Source organism: Dreissena polymorpha, chromosome 1 (assembly GCF_020536995.1).
Source record: "Dreissena polymorpha isolate Duluth1 chromosome 1, UMN_Dpol_1.0, whole genome shotgun sequence".
Classification (NCBI taxonomy): Eukaryota; Metazoa; Mollusca; class Bivalvia; order Myida; family Dreissenidae; genus Dreissena; species Dreissena polymorpha.
Window position 1 is genome coordinate 52807154 of NC_068355.1, and position 14639 is coordinate 52821792.

The following is a 14639-nucleotide window of genomic DNA, read 5'->3' on the forward strand; positions in this document are numbered from 1 at the left end:
GGTAATTAATATGAATGAAAGTCGCGGATCTGATCGACAGAACAGCCGAAAGTTATTTTTATGGGCGGAACTTCACATAAAATAGTACACAAGAAAAATAATATACATTGAATAAATCTTTAGTAAAACCGATTTAAAATCGGAATAATTCGTGTACTTTATACTTTGTTGTTGAATAACTCACGACCGGAAAATTAGATGCGTGGTTTCAAATGCTTCGCTCTCGTGATTAAATCCCTACGCATCTAAACTATCGGCCGTGGGTTATTTGACAACAAATTATTTATTAAATATTTGGTTGTTGTCAGTAGCCAACCTACGCACAGACATTTGTTTGGTTCAGTGCATGTTTGTAAGCTATTATCGAGTCGACAACAATTAAAAAAATCGGTATAGACTTACACAGATTAATAATATTGACAACGATGAAAATAGTCTGATTTATTATAAAACAGCACACGAAACAACAATGAAATACAAAATGATAAAACCAGTTGAGAAAACACGTTCCGTTTAAAAAAATGCCTAAGGAAATTTTACTTGTACATGTATTATACCACCTTCATGAATGGCAAAATCAATGGTATATATTTTAACGTAATTTGTCATGATTTCGGATATACATTTTTGGATACTTTTCCCCATTTATATCCGGACCGATTGATGTTGCGGGAAAATATGATCCCTGAATATCATAATTAGTAATAATTTTTTATATATGCGCCACCCTCTGGAAAAATGTAGATTAATGAATGTGCGCTAAGTGTTGTCCCAGAGCATGTGCAGTCTGCACAGGCTAATAAGGGACGTATCTTTGTCCATTTGAAGAATTTTTTATTTAAATGAAGTGGAAAACTAGCGAACAGCCAGTTAAGGTATAAAGGGATGACACCTTCTGCCTAAACTGGATCTTGTATTGAAAAGACTTCATTAAACAAGAGGGCCAAGATGGCCCTTGTTCGCTCACCTGAGAGGAGTCGGTTCATTCAATCTTTACCAAATGTTAAACTATACCTAGATATTGCCCAGACAAACATCCGGGTCAAGTTTCGTCATTATTGAACCAAAACTCTGGCGCATGGAGTGTTTTTGTTTTTGTAAGATTTGACCTGGTTATCTTTATTTTGAGTTGACCCCCCAACCAAACATAAAACTTTGCTTACAAAAATAAATATTATGACCAAGATTCATAAAATCTGAAACAAAATTGTGACCTCTAGAGTGTTTACAAGGATTTTGTATAAAATGAAAATTTGGACAATCTAAGGGCAATAATTATGCCATTAATTATGTGATTTTCTCATTATCAAAATTGACTGAGATCTTTCAGAAACTTGATAAAGAATGCTTGAGAAATGTGAATGCTAGAGTGTTTATAAACCAAATGTATACGGACGGACGGCAGACAAAGACCAATCCTAAAACCTCACCTGAGCAATCAGGTGAGCTAAAAAGTGTGTTTCACCGATCTGAGCCATTTTCCAACTTGTCCGAGAAATCAATAAAACCAATGTATTGACTACGTTTCATGATGATAAGGCAAAAAATGTGACTTCTATAGGGTTCGATCACAAGGTTGCTCTCTAGTCACATAAGGAAAACTGCCCCACCCCCTGGCGGCCATGTTTTTTTACCGATCAGGACCATTTGCGAACTCATCTGAGATATATATAAAACCAATCTTTTCACCAAGTTTCATGATGATTGGGCAAATAATGTAACTCCCCCCCCCCCCCAAGGAAACAAATGTTCTGACCAAATTTCATGAAAATTGGGCCAAAAATGTGACTTCTAGAGTGTTCACATGTTTTCACAATTTACATATAGAGAAAAATGACCCGCCCACTGGCAGCAATGATTTCACTGATCTGGACCATTTTCAATCTCGTCTATGATATCAACAAGAGGCCCATGAGGGCCTGAATCGCTCTACTGCTATAAACACTGTGCAAGTTGGGAAAGAATAAGATAGAAACTGTGTACTTAATCGCGCAAACAAGGAGAATTTTCTCAAATTCAAGGGGAGATTATTGTGTACTTATTTCTCCGATACTGCTCATATTCAATAGGGTTCAAGTCCTCATTGATATAAAGATACTGTGCAAATTTGGAAATAATTGGATGAAAACTGTGGAATTAATTGCGTAAACAAGCGTGATTTAAAAAATTTCTCATATATAAGGGGCAGTCATTCTGGACTTATTGCTTCGATATTGCTCATTTTAAACAAGGGCTGTTTGTAAAACACGCATGCCCCCCATATGGGCTGTCAGTTGTAGTGGCAGCCATTGTGTGAATACGTTTTTTGTCACTGTGACCTTAACTTTTAACCTAGTGACCTGAAAATCAACAGGGGTCATCTGCCAGTCATGATCAATGTTCCTATAAAGTTTCATGATCCTAGGCCTTATTATTCTTGAGTTATCATCAGGAAACCATTTTACTGTTTCGAGTCACTGTGACCTTGACCTTTGGCCTAGTGACCTGAAAATCAATAGGGGCCATTTGCCAGTCATGATCAATGTAACTATGAAGTTTCATGATCCTAGGCGTAAGCATTCTTGAGTTATCATCCGGAAACCATTTTACTATTTCAAGTTGCTGTGACCTTGACCTTTGACCTAGTGACCAGGGTCATCTGCCAGTCATGATCAATGTACCTACGAAGTTTCATGATCCTAGGCCTTAGCGTTCTTGAATTATCATCCGGAAACCATCTGGTGGACGGACGGACCGACATGTGCAAAACAATATACCCACTCTTCTTCGAAGGGGGGGCATAAAAAGGGTTTGAGTCCTTATTGATACAAAGACACTGTGCAAGTTTGCCAAGAATTGGATGAAAATTATGGACTTTATCACATACAAAAACTGAATTTTCATTTTTTTCTAATATTCAAGGGGAGATAATTCTGGACTTATAACTCCGATATTGCTCATTTTCAATAGGGTTTGACTCATCATTCAGATAAAGACACTGCGCAAGTTGGGAAATAATTGGAAAACTGTGGACTTTATTGCGTAAACAAGCCTTATTTTACAATTTTTTCAAATTCAAGGGGAGATGATTCTGGACTTTTTACTCTGATGTAACCCATTTTCAATAGGGTTCAAGTCCTCATTAATATAAAGACACTGAACAAGTTTAAAAAGAATCGGATGAAAACTGTGGACAAGAAAACAAGAAAAAGTCTAACGCACGCACGGACGGACAACAGAAACAAGCTCTTCAGGCCTTTGGCCAGTAGAGCTAATAAAACCAATGTTTTGACCAACTTTCATGATGATTGGGCAAAAATTATGACTTCTAGAGTGTTTACAAGGTTTCTCTATAGCCAAATAAGGAAAACTGCCCCGCCCACTGGCGGCCATGTTATTCAACTGACCGGTACCACTTTTGAACTCAACCAACATATCATTAAGGCTAATATTTTGACAAAATTTCATGAAAATTGGGCCAAAAATGTGACTTCTAGAGTGTTCACATGTTTTTACTATATACATATAGAGAAACGCCCCACCCACTGGCGGCCATGTTTTTTCACCGATCTGGACCATTTTCGAACTCATCCGAGATATCAATAAAACCAATGTTTTAACCAATTTTCATGATTATTGGCCAAATATTGTGACTTCAATTGTGTTAACAAGGTTTCTCTATAGCCAAATAAAGAAAACTGCCCCGCCCACTGAGGGCCATGTTTTTCAACGGACCGGAATCACTTTTGAACTCAACCAACATATCATTAAGGCAAACATTTTGACAAAGTTACATGTAGATTGGCCATGAAATGTGAATTCTACAGTGTTTAAAAGGTTTTTCTTTTTTTTTAACCTAGTGACCTAGTTTTTGACACAGCATGACCCAGTCTCGAACTCGATCAAGATATCATTGGGACAAATCTTCTGACCAAGTTTCATAAAGATCGGACAATAAATGTGGCCTCTAGAGTGTTTAAGAACAAATGTGGACGGACGGACGACAGACAAAGACTGGTCACAAGCTCACCTGAGCAATCAGGTTAGCTAAAAAAAAACATTCAAGCAGAAAGTGTCTTCCCTGATAGACTGCGCCAGACACAATACTCTACATCGATGCATTTAGCCCTGTTTTTGCAGAGCGAGGCTCATTTGAAATACGTTCATGCTTACATCTCCTGGGGCTACAACATCATTGCAGAAATAGCAGCCTAGCTGGTCTCCTGCTATCACTTTATTCAATGGCAAGTTTTGCTGTGAGCTGGGACTCGGTGCTGAGTATGACTGGTTTCCATGTCTCATCACTAGGAATGTATCAAATCCCAGAGCTGCACATATCACAGTCTAGATGTGAGAAAAATAAAGTGGAATTAATAGGAAGTAACGCATAAAATATACTGCACCAACATATTTTCAATAAGGTCGATAATAAAGTTGGTCACGGTATTTGGAATTTGACTGCTTTTCATTCAATTTGTTAAAATATGTTATAAGAATAATTTATTATACATATTGTATACATTAAATACATTTGCATTTTGTATATTTTCCAATTAGACTTGGGCTAAAAAATAAACATTCAACAGATATTCAATTCTCAATATCTTTTAAAAATCTTATTCAAGCTTTACTAGCCTTGTTATTAGCGGCAGCCATTACAGTGGGGAGCCATCTGCTTTCCCGAGTGTCAAGGAGCAAAAATACAACATCATGGGCAGAAACAAGACTAGCCAGCCTCTCTACATCAAGCCTTGTCTGTTGTTGAGCACTTTCTGGAAAGTACAGCCGTTTGTAAGCCCTTGATACCAGCCTTGCTCTGGGAAAACAGGTCTTAATGCATGTGCGTACAGTGTCATCCATGATTAGCCTGTACAGTATGGGATAACACTTCCCACTTTCCTCAACTGGCTTTTCCTTAAGAAGAGACTTTCTTTAAAGGAAAAAAATCCATCAAAGCAGAAAGTGTTGTCTCTTATTAACCTGTGGAAATGTGCACAGGCTAGTATGGGAAGACACTTTACGCACATACATGAAGCCTCCTTTTCCCAGAGCGCAACACTATATTGTAGAAATAACTACTTAAGAGCGCAACACTATATTGTAGAAATAACTACTTAAGAGCGCAACACTATATTGTAGAAATAACTACTTAAGAGCGCAACACTATATTGTAGAAATAACTACTTAAGAGCGCAACACTATATTGTAGAAATAACTACTTAAGAGCGCAACACTATATTGTAGAAATAACTACTTAAGAGCGCAACACTATATTGTAGAAATAACTACTTAAGAGCGCAACACTATATTGTAGAAATAACTACTTAAGAGCGCAACACTATATTGTAGAAATAACTACTTAAGAGCGCAACACTATATTGTAGAAATAACTACTTAAGAGCGCAACACTATATTGTAGAAATAACTACTTAAGAGCGCAACACTATATTGTAGAAATAACTACTTAAGAGCGCAACACTATATTGTAGAAATAACTACTTAAGAGCGCAACACTATATTGTAGAAATAACTACTTAAGAGCGCAACACTATATTGTAGAAATAACTACTTAAGAGCGCAACACTATATTGTAGAAATAACTACTTAAGAGCGCAACACTATATTGTAGAAATAACTACTTAAGAGCGCAACACTATATTGTAGAAATAACTACTTAAGAGCGCAACACTATATTGTAGAAATAACTACTTAAGAGCGCAACACTATATTGTAGAAATAACTACTTAAGAGCGCAACACTATATTGTAGAAATAACTACTTAAGAGCGCAACACTATATTGTAGAAATAACTACTTAAGAGCGCAACACTATATTGTAGAAATAACTACTTAAGAGCGCAACACTATATTGTAGAAATAACTACTTAAGAGCGCAACACTATATTGTAGAAATAACTACTTAAGAGCGCAACACTATATTGTAGAAATAACTACTTAAGAGCGCAACACTATATTGTAGAAATAACTACTTAAGAGCGCAACACTATATTGTAGAAATAACTACTTAAGAGCGCAACACTATATTGTAGAAATAACTACTTAAGAGCGCAACACTATATTGTAGAAATAACTACTTAAGAGCGCAACACTATATTGTAGAAATAACTACTTAAGAGCGCAACACTATATTGTAGAAATAACTACTTAAGAGCGCAACACTATATTGTAGAAATAACTACTTAAGAGCGCAACACTATATTGTAGAAATAACTACTTAAGAGCGCAACACTATATTGTAGAAATAACTACTTAAGAGCGCAACACTATATTGTAGAAATAACTACTTAAGAGCGCAACACTATATTGTAGAAATAACTACTTAAGAGCGCAACACTATATTGTAGAAATAACTACTTAAGAGCGCAACACTATATTGTAGAAATAACTACTTAAGAGCGCAACACTATATTGTAGAAATAACTACTTAAGAGCGCAACACTATATTGTAGAAATAACTACTTAAGAGCGCAACACTATATTGTAGAAATAACTACTTAAGAGCGCAACACTATATTGTAGAAATAACTACTTAAGAGCGCAACACTATATTGTAGAAATAACTACTTAAGTATTCAATATGGTCAATAAATTCTTTATTTTAAAGCCTCTTTTCATCTGAAATAATTCAATCTATCCTAGATTGGTATTCTTTCTTATTACAGAAAATTAATTATTTCACTGAAAAATGATAAATTTTGTATAATGGACAGTTAACTTAGTTTTTAATTGAACACCCTTTGTGCAAACGCAATAGTATGCTTTGTACATTCACTCCAAAAGCATCATACGCCATCACTAGTATACAAACTAGACCACTAACAATTCCAAATATTTGCATCTACAGTCAACTTATACTTTAGTCAACTCGCACTGTGGTTAAATCGTACCCCGTTTGGTCAACTTTTGTCCCTTATTTGAACTATTCATTATGTTCGATACCATAGTTTATGAATAAACACAAATTCCACTAGATCAACCTTTCTTTGCTGGTATCCTGCTTTGAATTGTTTATTTTCAGGACAGAGATTAGTACATGTATGTTTACGGACCTGGTACTGCATGGCCTGGCATGGGAATGGACAAACTGACACCTTCAGCTTTCTGAAATAAGGGAGATCTGATAATTGTGGCATTGGACAAACTGACCCCTTCAGCTTTCTGAAATAAGGGAGATCTGATAATTGTGGCATTGGACAAACTGACCCCTTCAGCTTTCTGAAATAAGGGAGATCTGATAATTGACAAATTTGCAAAACAATGACCACAGCCACCTCCCTGTTTGTTTAAGATAGTCTTTCTAAGGATTAAGAAATAAGGGAGATCTGATAATTGACAAGTTCGCAAAACAATAACCAGAGCCAACTCCCTGTTTGTTTAAGATAGTCTTTCAAAGGATTAAGAAATAAGGGAGATCTGATAATTGTGGCATTGGACAAACTGACCCCTCCAGCTTTCTGAAATAAGGGAGATCTGATAATTGACAAGTAGCAAAAAACTAGACGAGAGCCACCTCCCTGTTTGATTGTCTGTGTAAGGATTTCAAATAAAACAAGTAATTGATATTTACCATTGACATTAAACCCCATAATGTGTCAACTGAATCATTTATTGACAATTTGAAATTGTACAGTTGATTTAGAGAGTGGCCAATACATATAGAATGAGAAAAAACACCAGGCAACAGTTAAGAGCTTCTTTTGTACATACATGTAGTAGCTTATGTTACGTTTATAGATGAATACATGTATCTATACTTTGATAACAATTTAATGAATTCACAGTGAGATTCATCACAAAACTTAAACAATGACTTCTTAGTCAAATTTCATAACCAATACAAGATGATCTGCTTATTATAAGCTAAAACAGGATGGCAAAAAGACCTATAGGGCTAAACTGAGACCCAAAGGAACGAAACTGTTCTGAGCATTTAGTGTTCATAAGATTTCACAATTTTTCACAAATTAGCACACAGAATAAGATTTTATCAATGTCTAATGCACACCAATTTGTTTAATTGCAATTCTGTGGTTTAAAACTCAGCATTATACAGAGTAAATTACGGTAATGTGCATACCACGCCTGGGAAGATCCTCCTCAGGGCCTCGGCTGCAGCCTCCGCCTTAGGGCGTCCACCGGGTTCACTCCTGCAGTCATCAAACACAAACAGCGTCTGACGCACTGGATTGCTGTAAGACACTCGACCGCTGTCTACCAGTGTGATTGTACGCACGCCCCAGCCCTGTTTTGAAATTCACAACAAATGCTGCTTTTTGGACAGCTGATACTAAGAAATATAACAATTATAAAATAATAATAATTTTACATGAATGTTTTGTTGTATTTGATCCAAATCATGGAATCTCCCAACCAACTGTTAAAATATGTTAAAATATTCATAAAAAAAAATATGAATTAAGATTTTTTTTTTATCATTATTATATTATTAAAATGATATAACGTGCTTATAGGTAGATAAAAAACTAAACGAAAATCAACACCACTATATCAGTATATTGATGCAGTCTGTCAATTAATATTTTTACTGCTGACAACACTGAAGGCATATTACCAGCAGACACCTGGCAACGTTACAGCCCAGAGTTCCCGCGCCTAACAACAAACACCTGGCACTGGATACAGTTTCTAGGTCAAGGTTTGGCAGAAGTCGCCAGCGCATCAATTTCAAGTTCAAGTCCACAGCTGATTCAGCCAACCTGAAATGACAATTATCAACTTAGTCCAAGCTATATTTTCCCTCTACAGTTATATGGTCTGCAATAAGGTGTAATTCCCTCGCATAAATTACTTGAAATCATTGAAGTTTTGTCATTGAATGAAATTTTCTTCTCGAATTTCAAACATAATGTTACTGTCCACCAACAAAGGGCAAATGGCCCAATCGTATTTCAGTTTAAGATGTTTAAGAAATATTAGAGCTTTAGGCGTCAAACAGTTTAAAATTGTAAATAACTTTTTGACCGAAAGATATGTACTATAAATATCATATAACTTATATTTGAGATTATAGTCAGCCTTGTGACCGGTAGGTCATGGGTTCAATTCTGTGAGAGCATTCTTCGGATTTCACCCAAAGGGCAATAAGGACTGGTTCTTCCATTGAAACAGACAGACAAAATACACCTGGTGGTAATTAAAACAGCAGAGCCAAGATGGCTCTAGATCAATCGTCTGTGTAATCGAGTGTGGCCAGTTTCAAACTCATTGGCATGATTTGAACAGCTAAGTGCTTTGTGGTTTTAGATAAAATTTGTTTACGTTATTAAGCTACAAGGTTCAATATTAAACATGTCAACCACATTCAACTAGGCAGGGGTAAATTTGAACAATAAAACGATATATAAATTATGTGAACCCTAAGGCATGGGTAATTTTGAGCACGGGCATAATTTTAACAAACTTTGTAGAGGACCACTAAACAATGTTACACATCTAATTTTAAATTCTTACCCTTCTAGTTTTCATGTAGAAGATTTTCTTAAATAATGAACTGAACAAATCTTAATTGCATGAACTGTACCAAGACAGCATGATCGACGATAATTCTTGCTTGATAGTATATTGTACATTTTCTGTCTAACACCTGACATGGTAATCATCAAGACATATTGAAAGTCAAATGTATGTAGTAGTTATATATTTAATGTTAACTTAAATCTTGAAATGTAGTATGAAAGCAAGAAATGCGACCATTCTTTGAAAGTATTTTCAACTTTTCACCAATTAATTTAGTTAAATTTAATTTACTTTGTATGCATGGTCTGCATATAAGCTATGTACACACACAATTTAAGAACCATATCTCCATCCAAATTCAAGTTCTTGATTGAAAACATTTTTCTATTTTTAGTGAAAATGACATTGATCCAAATGGTCCCTAATGCAATCGCACCCTTGGTATGTATGAAAGCTTCCTAAATACAATATTACAGCAAAATACCTCCATCTAAACTCAAGTAATCAAGCAGAAACTTTTTCTTATTTTTAGCAACATTTACCTTCATCCAACTCACCCCAAATTCAATCCCTTACTAGATCAGCCTTTAACCTCCATATGCACAATATTTCATTACAGTATCTACATTCTAACTGGAGATACTGCCTCACACTTTTTTCTATATTTAGCAAGATACCTTGACCATGCAAACTACTGTCCCAAGTATCTGACCCCAAAATATGGAGGTGTGCAAATTCAAATGCTGGTTCATATGTTTGGGACAGATAGAAATATATGCCCCACCACCCACAGTTAAAAAGAGTGGGCAAAAAAACCATTATTACATTAATGTACCTTCATGTTGAGTTTCTTACCTAGTTGGATCCAAGGAATCAATAAGGTTGACAAAGCGTGGACCAAGTTTGCCCCTCTCATTCTTTTCCCATCCAACAACCTTCGGTAGGTCTGTGAAAAACAGCATGTTTAAGATCAGAGCCTTGTTCTGGGAAAAGGGGGCATACTGCATGCATGTTAAGTGTAGCCCTATATTAGCCTCTGCAGTATGCATAAATTATTAAGGGACAATACTTCACTTTATGGGAATTTGTTGTTTAACGGAAGTCTCTTTTGGACAAAACACCTATAGTATTTAGGCGGAAAGGGTTGTCCTGCTTAGCCTGTGCGGACTAATCTGGGATGACACTCTGCGCAATATATGAAGTCCATTTTTCCCCCAAAAAGACTTATGTCTTAACACTTAAAAAGACTTATAAGGATATGTAGTGTTTGACTTCCAGACATAGGTCTAATATTCCAGAATACTTTAACTTAAACAGAAGAATTTAATTAAATTTATATATGCTGAAATATTACTGATGGATGTGGAGGAATAATTATTATGAACAAAACATAAAAAAATGTATAATCTAATAAAAATTACAGTAAACAAGATATATGTTTGTCAGAACCACAATGCTACCTACTGCGCCGCTTTGATTTATATATTTTTGTTTTTGATTATATCCCTTTAAAAAAATATTACTTCCGTTGTAAATATGATCTGTACCTGCCAAATGGTAAATAGAAATTATCTCCCTTTAAAGCTTGTTACTTCCCTTGGATTTATTTTTTTTACCTTTGACCTTGAAGGATGACAATGACCTTTCACCACTCAAAATGTGCAGCTCCATGAGATACACATGCATGCCAAATATCAAGTTGCTATCTTCAATATTGCAAAAGTTATGGGCAATGTTTAAGTTTTCAGACGGACGCACAGACTGACGGACAATTCAACTGCTATATGCCACCCTACCAGAGGCATAAAAATGGTACTCAATATATCTCAAATTGAAACATTTTTTAATGAACATAGATAATATTTATTAAATTTAAACATAGATTTGCTTGGTATGAACATTATCACATGTTATTCATTGTATATTTGAGCCCAGCTCTTAAAAAGCCAAGCTTGTAAAGTATGCTGTCTGCACAGGCTCATCAGGGATGACTCTTTCTGCTTTAAGGGAAAATTTAGTTTGAAGGAAGTCTCATCTAAACAAAAATCCAGTCTTGTCAGAAAGTGTCATTCAAGATCATCTAAGGTTTTGAGATGAAGCCTTAACAACTTGAATCTAGTAAGAAAGGTCTTAAATTAAATATAACTTTCTATGGGACTACAAATGCATGAAAACAGGTATCTAAGTGGTAAAGAGATAAGCTGGTTCTCCCTCAGACAGGCACATGTATGTTAATTTACTCAGAGGTCAGAGACATTCCCAGGTATCTTATATACCATGAAATATAAAGTTACTGAAGCATAACTTTACCATTCAAAGTGCATTTCTTTTAATTTGTGTGTGTAAAGAATAATAAGAAAGGATTTCTGTAAATATTTTATTTCATGTTAATAGTGATAGACCAATGATTATATAAACAAAGCATTCAACTTTCTTTAATAATACTAAATGAGACAGAAGAAGACAATTTCATCCAGTAAATATATTTTTCCTCGCAGACTGTTCAGGTTCAATGCTATTTGCTGTCCATCAGTACCTAAGGGTTGAACATGAAGCCTTTTTAACTTCAATCTCATAAAAAAGGTCTTTAATTTAAGTTATTTTCTTAGGAACTACAAAAGTGACAAAAAGTCAAGTAAAGAATTGTCTTAATTAGATTTTCTTAAGGATTATAAACACGTAAAAGTATGTATTTGAGTGGGGAAGGGTTTAAGTGATAGTTATCTGTCCCCATACCAGATGTATCTGAGTCTTCCATCGGGCTGATTTTCACCTGCAGTACCAGACTGTGACTGGCATCATGGGTGCCTGCCTTGCTACGATAGCGGAAACACACGACGTCCACACATGGGAGCTTACTGCCCCTGGAAATCAATTAATGAGCCTCCATCTGTGAAAAAATGGGCTAAATGCATGAACGTAAAGTGTCCTCCTAGGATAGCCTGTTCAGTACACATAGGCTAATAAGGGACAACACTTAAGGTGTAAACTCGATTTCCATAAAAAAAATCTTCGAAAAATACATAAAAGCCAAAAGTGTCATTCCTGATTAGCCTGGGAAGGCTGTGCATGCTAATCTGGGATGACACTTTACACACATGCATGCTAATCTGGGATGACACTTTACACACATGCATGCTAATCTGGGATGAAACTTTACACACATGCATGCTTATCTGGGATGACACTTTACACACATGCATGCTTATCTGGGATGACACTTTACACACATGCATTAAGCCTGATTTTCTATGAACATGGATGAAATGAGGGAGTTTACACACTAGTCTAGAAAAGATGATTGTATTTCTTTATAATATACACTATTTTCATACTTAGCCCTTAAAGGGTACTAGCACAAAATACTGTATTATTCACAATAAATATGTCAATATGCCATAATAATATTAATACTTTTTAAAATTACTTAATCTTTTGTTACAATTATCCTTTTTAACAGTTATTATCCTATGTACATCTATTAATTTCTTGAACAGATATACATTCTAGTTTAAACCTATTTATTTTATCTTTATTGCATCAAAAACCTAAGGCTTATTGAAACTCTCTCGAGTCAGTTTCCTGGGCAGAACCAGTACTTGTTATCTTTGGGGGAGATCTAAAGAATGCTCCCACAGTGGGGATCAAACCCGTGACCTCCCGGTCGCTCTGCAGCCATTCATTCTTCAATACAAATATACATTCTGCAAAATGCATAAGCACACTAAACACAAGTCTGTTTGTACCAGTCAGTTTTAAGAGTATAGCATTGTCTCAAATCAACCCCCTAGCCCCTACCAGTGATGTATAATAAGGGCCAGGTAGTTCCTGAGGGGCCAGCCAGGGTGCTGCTCAAGGGTGCAGGGGTCAGCAAAGGCAAACAGCACCTGAGAACGTAAGCAAAGGCATTAGTGAGCAGTATTTTTCTCAGTCTAATTTGGGGCCGGATGTGGCTCTATTTCCAATCTCAATAAGAATATATGTGTCGCGTTCTGAGAAAACTGGGCATATTGCTTGTGCGTAAAGTGTCGTGAAAGATGGAAGGTCAAGGTCATCACAGAGAGATGCGTGGATAAATTGTTCTGAAACAAATACATTAAAATACATGTTTATAGTGACTATGTCATGGACTTTTTGAGTACAACATGTACATGAATATTAGGTGCTTCAAGTGATGAAGTGAAACATTGGAAATATTGTGATTGAAAAGAGTAGATTGAAGGTGTGGATTTTTGTGTTTTTTTTTACAATAGATGAACGACTGTTGAATTTGTTCAAAATATATTATTTTGAGAAAACCCCTGAATACCTGGGTTTACCTGCGCTTACCTGGATTATAGGCCCAGGCAGAATAAAAGCTGAATAAAAGCTATATTATCATTACAATAAAAACTTGGTGAAAACTAACTGTTCTTCTTAATTATCTCAATTATCTCCATCTTGCCTTTCAACAAGAGTTGCTTTAACAATGAGTGAAAATACAATAAAAGGCCAGGCAAAATTGACTTTCACGGGGACAAAACCTCAAACAAAGCAGGCTACTAAGAAATCACGCCCTGACAGTGAGACAAGTAATTCAAGCATGGATGAGCTACATACTATCCAAACACAGCTGCAAAATATGACAGAGGGAATTACCAGTTTGAGGGATGAGCTCAAGAGTATGCTTAAAAAAGAAGAGATAGAAGAATTAATTACCAGCACAATAACAACAATTATGGCCAAAATTGAAGAGAACATGAACAATAAGATAGAGCACATAGTTAGTTCAAAGATTAATGAAATGCAATCAAAAATCGACTCCCTAGAGTTTGACAATACAAACCTAAAAGAAAAAATACAAAAAATAGAAGACACCACAACCTCTGAAAATAAATCACTACAAGAACAAGTAAATAAAGCATATGAGCTGAGCAAACTTGCACATCAAAAAGCAAATAACAATGAGCAATACTCCAGGAAGAATAATATTAAGATATTGAACATTCAAGAAAATAGGGACGAATCAGAAGAATCACTAGCAAAAGCAGTAACATCAACCCTGAAGACCCATGCAGGGGTAGACCTACTGCTGACTGATATAGTGGCGATCCATCGTATCCCCACAAAGCGGGGAAAAACCCGCCCAGTCCTTATTAAACTGAAAAACAACTCTGCGAAGTC

At 35.7% G+C, this 14639-nt stretch overlaps 1 protein-coding gene across 3 annotated transcripts in view; it reads right to left on the minus strand.

The window, feature by feature from the left end:
- The window catches only part of LOC127880971 (ubiquitin-like modifier-activating enzyme ATG7), a 40648-nt gene that overhangs the window by 7336 nt on the left and 18673 nt on the right, over window positions 1-14639 (minus strand). For all 3 annotated transcript variants that reach the window (XM_052428514.1, XM_052428492.1, XM_052428503.1), the window contains exons 8-15: window positions 13275-13363; window positions 12213-12340; window positions 10332-10422; window positions 8572-8716; window positions 8077-8241; window positions 7049-7100; window positions 4615-4751; window positions 4153-4323 (exon numbers count right to left, since the gene is read on the minus strand). In XM_052428514.1, the coding sequence (XP_052284474.1) occupies window positions 4153-4323; window positions 4615-4751; window positions 7049-7100; window positions 8077-8241; window positions 8572-8716; window positions 10332-10422; window positions 12213-12340; window positions 13275-13363 (978 nt within the window). The remainder of the gene's footprint in view (window positions 1-4152; window positions 4324-4614; window positions 4752-7048; window positions 7101-8076; window positions 8242-8571; window positions 8717-10331; window positions 10423-12212; window positions 12341-13274; window positions 13364-14639) is intronic.